Source organism: Calypte anna, chromosome 2 (assembly GCF_003957555.1).
Source record: "Calypte anna isolate BGI_N300 chromosome 2, bCalAnn1_v1.p, whole genome shotgun sequence".
Lineage (NCBI taxonomy): Eukaryota > Metazoa > Chordata > Aves > Apodiformes > Trochilidae > Calypte > Calypte anna.
The window spans coordinates 101,977,043-101,983,511 of record NC_044245.1 but is presented as its reverse complement, the minus strand read 5'-3'; the positions used below and the strand labels follow the sequence as shown (position 1 = coordinate 101,983,511).

At 41.0% G+C, this 6,469-nt stretch overlaps 1 protein-coding gene across 4 annotated transcripts in view; it reads right to left on the bottom strand.

The window, feature by feature from the left end:
* Positions 1-376: 376 nt before the first annotated feature.
* DLGAP1 (DLG associated protein 1) overlaps positions 377-6,469 on the bottom strand; it is a 142,341-nt gene continuing 136,248 nt past the window's right edge. For all 4 annotated transcript variants that reach the window (XM_008505530.2, XM_008505531.2, XM_008505532.2 and 1 more), the window contains 2 exons: positions 4,641-4,793; positions 377-1,648 (listed from right to left, as the gene is read on the bottom strand). In XM_008505530.2, the coding sequence (XP_008503752.1) occupies positions 1,439-1,648; positions 4,641-4,793 (363 nt within the window). In that variant the 3' untranslated portion in view covers positions 377-1,438. The remainder of the gene's footprint in view (positions 1,649-4,640; positions 4,794-6,469) is intronic.

The window sequence follows — 6,469 nt, the reverse complement described above, 5'->3', positions numbered from 1 at the left end:
GTTAGGAAGGCCCGTCATGAAAAAAAGTAAGTTTATATTGATCCCATAACTTGTGAAAAATATTGTATTGTTCCTCTTCATATGGGTATTTTATACTATTAAGAGGAGGCTGAATTAGAAAATTACTCTTAGATATGGACTGTTTGGTGATAAGCAGTCTGAACTGTAGCACACAACTGGCTGTGGATAGAGCAAAGCAAGCCTGGCCTGGAAAAGCATCAGAGGCTCCATGTACAGCAATTCACCTACAGGTGTCTGTGTGTGGCTGCATGGATGTGTGAGATCAGGTGGTCCCACCGAGATTAAGACATCAACAAAACCAGGCTTTTTTTTTTATCTCTCTCTCTCTTTTTTTTTTTTTTTTTTTTTTTTTTTTACCAATATAATCCATACAATACAATACAAGAGGAATTGACAATACAGTACAATTTAAAAAATTCTTAATACTTGGACAAGAAAATCCTTCTTTTATATTATCTCTTCGACTGTCATTGCATCTTATCTCCTTCCTTTTCTCTCTTTTATTGCCTTTCAAAATAGATTATTTCCCTGGAAGATCGAATTTACAATCTTCTGCTGATTGAAATGTTTAAGTAGTGATTGATGAAATAAAAATGAGGCAGTTTGTGCAGCTGCGAGTGTGCAGGTATCTTTCCAAAGGATCTTTTCTATCCCTTACCATCTCACCTGTGGGATATACTTCCATTCTATTACCCCCACAGATCTGTGATTTCTTAATTCCTCCCTCCCCACTCCCTCCCCGACCCCCTCCCCTTGTGTGACTCCTTAAATTGATGTGAGAAGGTGAGATTTGGAGGTTTAGAATAAAGTGCGCCATCTGCTTTAAAAAAAAAATCAGTAATAAAAAGAAGGGAATCCAAGTCATAGCTGCTTTCATCTTTTGTGAGGAAGACGGCAGAGTCCAAAAGGATAACCCTGCGTGACTGAAATTTCCAAAGTCCCCTACAGTTTGATATTGCTGTACACTGGGTAACAGACTATCTTTAGGTCAACTAAAGATCATGAGTAAGTTAATCGGAGCATCTACTGTACAGGTGCGTGGGTGTGTGGAATTCCGAGCGCCGCGTTTATTTGTTTCAAACAGAAAGAAAAAAGGATTGTACTCGTTTACATGAGGCAAAGTGGTAGCATCAGTACATGTGACAAAGCATCGTGATGACATGGGTGAACCTTCAGAAAGCAAGGGTGATTAGAGGACATCTCTCGGAGGACCAACAACTACGCCACGGCAGTGGAGTTCACTGGGAGCATGGGGGTGGCTGTGTATAGAGGGAAGGGAGAGGGAGAGGAGGGAGAGAGAGCGAGAGAGGAGAGGAGGAGGTACAAGTACTTGGTGGTGACCTTGAGCAGGAGCCTAGAGGGGCAGATTATACATGAGGCTTGTCTTGCCAGAGAGAGTCCTCCCGGTTGGATCCCTTCATAGCCTGGTCTGGGCTTCGGGGATGTATATTTCAATGCTTTCGGCGCTCTCAGTAGCTGAGTTCTGTCGGACCGATGCAGCGCGCTTGGCAGCCATCAGCCGTTTCCGGGCCTCCTGACGCTGAGAGCTTTCCAGAGAGCGTTCTCGTATGAGTGGCACCTGACCTTTCGATGGCTTCTTTGGCACTGGAGGAGGGACCCTTCTCTCCTGATCAAAGCAGAAGGTTAATGGCATTATACAGCTTCTCAGGGAAAGGGGGGAAAAACTAGGATACGTCAGTAGTTTAGAACACACATTTTTACCTAAGGTTTGTTAGCTCTTATCTGCCTTTCTGTCTTCAGTGATCTGGCTTTTGTGCTCAGGGGTTCATAAACACAGGGCAAGGGCAAAGGGAAGGGGAGGGCCGGCCGCAGGGCTACTTCTCCTCAGGGATGGTGTGTGTGAAACGCCCGGCGCTACCAGGGCCCAGGCCCCCAACACCAACCGCTTAATGCGGTTCCCTGGGCCTGGGAGGGGGATCCAGGCATCTCCAGGCATCTCTTCCCGGTGCCAGGGACTAGACCGGAGAGCATCTCGGACTCTGCTTCCCGCCGCCAGCCTGCTCGTGTGGCTGGGAAGGAGGGAATGCTGCTCTCAGCAGAGTCACTCTGCGGAGCCCCGGCTCCTGGGACACCCGTGCTCTCCTACCCGTGCTCTGGCCAACACAGACATACTGTGCCCTTGGAGTTCCCAAATGCAGATGGGAAATAGAACTATCCGTCTGTAGCCAGTGCATCAAAAGAAATGGGTTTTTTTTGTTTTTTTTGTTTTTTTTGGTTTTTTTTTTGTAAAAAAACCCACCACCATATATTTAGGTATATTTTTTGTAGTGGCTTAATCGTTGCATGAAAAATCCCAAGCTTTGGGTCTTGCTGTTCAAGTTCATAAAATCTATTATACTGCTAAACAGGCATGACATGCTGTAACCAGCTAAAAATAAGAAAAACAAGGGTAGAAAAAACTTAAAAACCATTAAGAGAACATTAATCATCACAGTGGCACATAGCTCCAGTTACATGATCAGAAAGAAGGACTTTTATGTATATTCTGGTGCATGTACACACACACACACACACACACCCCCCAACAAAAAAAGCCCTCAGAGAAAGATCTCTCCTGAAAAAGAAAAGTGTATTCACGTCTGAATTTCAGGCAACCACAAAGACTTTGTCAAGTTAATTAGATTGTCATTTGAGTTACATCCCCTTCCAACTGTGAACATGGTCTCTGAGCGAAGGGATTTTATCACACTACAAAGGTCCCATTCTGCCCTTTCGTTTTCTCTCATGCTGCTCACAACAGCTTCCATGGCTCGAAATATAAAGGTGCTTAGTTACACTTATTCATACTTTGCTTTTTCTCTCCGTCCAAGGATTAATCTATGCTGTTTAGAAAGGGCCCAGTGGCAAAGGCCAAAGGCAACCGAAAAAATCAATTCCACAGAAAGTTTTTTCATCCTTTTTTTTAAATCCTTTTGGAAAAGATTGTTGGATGATCTGTTTCATCTAAAATTATAGGCAAATGCTGTTGAAAAAAGGTCAGTGTAATGCTTTAAAATCTTTACCTTCCTACTGTAGGTCCCTTTCTTGAGCACTACTTAACTTCCTTTAACCCATTATAGTCTTCTTCTGTTGGAAACTCTTTGAAATGCTTTTCAGAAGCAAAGCAAAGCAAAAAAATTTTTTTTTTTTTTTAAGGAAAGATCTCATATCTTACTGCTGCAATGGCAAACATTCAGTCTACCCGTTTTACTGCAAAACCTAATGAAAGACCATACACCATCATTTCTGTGCAATGCATGTCTGAAGGTTTTAACTTACTTTTCTGACAGATACTGGGAAAAAAATAGAAGATAAGAAAGTTACTTGCCTTCAGTACCTTGGGCTAGGAAAACACATTCCCATTCATTCCCCTACAAAACACAGTAGTTGTGCACAAATGATGTGAACATAGCACTCCTAAGTCAGGAATGAATATTTATTTAGTCTTGATTGGAGGAGAAGAGAGAGAGAGTGCTACCAGCACTGCCTTTGCAAACTTCCTGCTGCAAGATTAAGGGGGTTTGATATTTTTAAAGTTATTTGTCCAAAAGAAAACAATGCTTTGGTCTTTGGCAGCCAGCTGACCGTAAGTTGGGGCAGCCCAGGCTGATGCCTGAGCCAATGTACCTGTAAATCAAGTTCCCCCTTTCTCTGGTGACCCTACCTGTTGTCTCTATTAATTGGTATCAGACCAGCTGCAGTGGAAATTCAGCCAGCAAATTACATACCTATAGAAGTGGGACATTAGACTGTTGATTCCTCTAGGAATGGGTCTGTCTTTTAAGGATTTTGTGAAATATTTGTGTATTTTGGCTCACCCAAGTGCTGTTTGTTTCAACGCAGATGGTAAGGAGAAAAATAAGGCAATGGTGTCAGATGGAAATGGAAAGTGGAATGTGGCTCACATTTAGAGAAGTGGTAGTTTTTCATGGTGACAGAAGACTACATTGAAAGAAAAGTCCAAAGCTCCAGATGATTTTTATGCTGTCTTGGATAAACAACACTACCAGCAAAATGAACCTGGTTATGAAATCACCCATAACCCTCCCTCTCCCCCAAATGAACAAAAAGTCAACCAAACAGACAAAAAAAAAAAAAAAGAAAAAAAGAAAAAAAAAAAAAGAAAAAAAAAGTAGAAGTTCTTTTATGCAACATTTTGGAAGGAATATTTTTGAAATATCTCTATAATCTGGTTACCAAAGCCAGCGATGGTTGCAGTGCTTCCCTAGTTTTTTCAGTAACACAACCTAGAACTCTTGCTATGTGCAATAATATGAACCGTATATGTGATTTATTTAATTTTAAGAATCAATATATAAGGCAGTTCCTTCCAACGATTGATCATCTAATAAGATTAAATGTAAAGCTTAACAAAGTACCACATTCCCATTACCCAATTCACAAAGACAGATTTGGTTTAAAAATATGCCTGAAACATATTACAGATAATATCCCAGATGATTATTATGTAAACATTGTTATTACAACGAAATTAATTTGATATGAGCTTCATTTCACATTTTTTACGTCAACGCTGTATGTAACACAGAGACCTATTTAATCTGTCCAGTATTTGTGCAGGGTTTTAAATGAAGCATACAAAATCTACAATGTTCTACCTTCTTGTCATGAGGATCCATCTGTTTCCAATTATTGGCCTTTAACTGATGAAGTTCATCAAATTTCATACTAATATTTTCTATGGACAACTGCAGCATATCCCAAAACCCTGCTAAATCCTGGGAGGTCGGCCGTGGATGTGCATTAGGATTCTGTACAACAGAAGGAAAAAAAAAACACACATTGGCTTTAGTACTTCTTAATATAAAGCATTTGTGCAAATGGTTATGAATCTTGCCAGCAAAGCACTTTCAGCAGATCCAAGTGACCGGCGAGACACAGGGAGAGAAGCAAAGCAGAGTGTTACTTACTGGTGGGGTTTTTTTTGCAAGGAGTCTGACTCGGAGTCAAGATGCTGTGCCCCTCTGAGCCCTCACTCACTGCAGGCAGCATCTGCCCCCGTGGACCACAGGGAATGGGGAGGTGGAAGATCCCCTGTGGCAGGACCTGCCTAGGGATGTTCCTAGGCACAGCTGGTAAGATCCTAACCCTAACCACACTGAAATTAGTTGACAGCCTCCTCTTCATTTTCGTGAGGAAGGATTCTCTGCCATGCTCACACCTGCAAAGACTGTTACCTGTGCAAGTGTACATTCGCTGCTTGTGCAAGTAATGTTATACTGATGCATGAAATAATGATACTCTGATGCATGAACTATTTTCCACACTTCAAGAATCTAAGGGCTATAAAAAGACATCATTTCAAGTAAAAGTGCCTCTAACACACATCAGGCCAATTTCCTCCTTTTTTTTTTTTTTTTTTTTTTTTTTTACAGTAATAAACTCTGCATGGTGACGAGCTCCTAAGAGAGCATGCAGAAGCCCACTAATACCATTTACTTTATAGTTGCATTTCTGGGAAGACTGAGACTAGGACACAGGTTGGAAGGTTTTCTTTGAATGTGCTAACTCAGATCAGTTTATCACTCCCAGAATATTGCTTGGAAGAGGAGACCCAGACCACTGTCATCTCCAGCACAGTATGGACCAGAAGATGGTCCTGTGTTGTCTTCTGTCCCTTCTGTGCAACCCAGCTCTGAATATTTTGTACATGCAGTGGGTATGAATGAAATGTTCCCAGCTCCACCAGCAAAGATCATTTGAAGGAAAGTTTTCTACAGGTTATGTATCTGTACACTGATTCCCAATTGAAACTCTTCAAATAAAATGAGGGGTTACATATGCTCACTTTGAGCATGTTTTTTTCTTTAATGCAGAGCAGTCCCTGTGGCAATCTGAATCAGAAATGCTTCATGGATTCTGTGGCCTTGTAAGATTATGCTGATATACTTATTCCTGTTCTGTAATCAGGAGGAAAAAGAAATATTTTTAGACCCCTGAATGTTGCTTTACATGGCTCAAGTTCTACTGTGTTTAAGTTTTCTCCCTTACCATAAACTATAAGTACAAAAGTCAGTTGCTTGCCTTAAGAAATTTCTAAGTATTTGTGGTCTTCAAAGCAACACTAACAAATAATTTTGATAGGATGATTATACCACCAAGGCAGCACTTACTGAAAACAATAATGTGTGGATTTTAGAGAACAGAGTTTATACCTGGATTCCTAATTTTTCAGGGCTGGACAAATATTGCCCAGTTGTAAGCTTTTATTTACAAAGATATGCAACCAGAATGTAAAAACTGAAAATGTTTCTATATTAAGAATGGGAGGATTTATACAGACAGAGCCAATTTCTGTTGCATATCTCCACTCAGGCAGATTATAGATTTGGGTCTTGATTTTCTGAGAAGTGGAAGTGAAGTGGAAGATGGTGACCTCACTCCAGTCAGTATCACAGTATTTGTCTTCCCTTCCTTGTTCTATTCT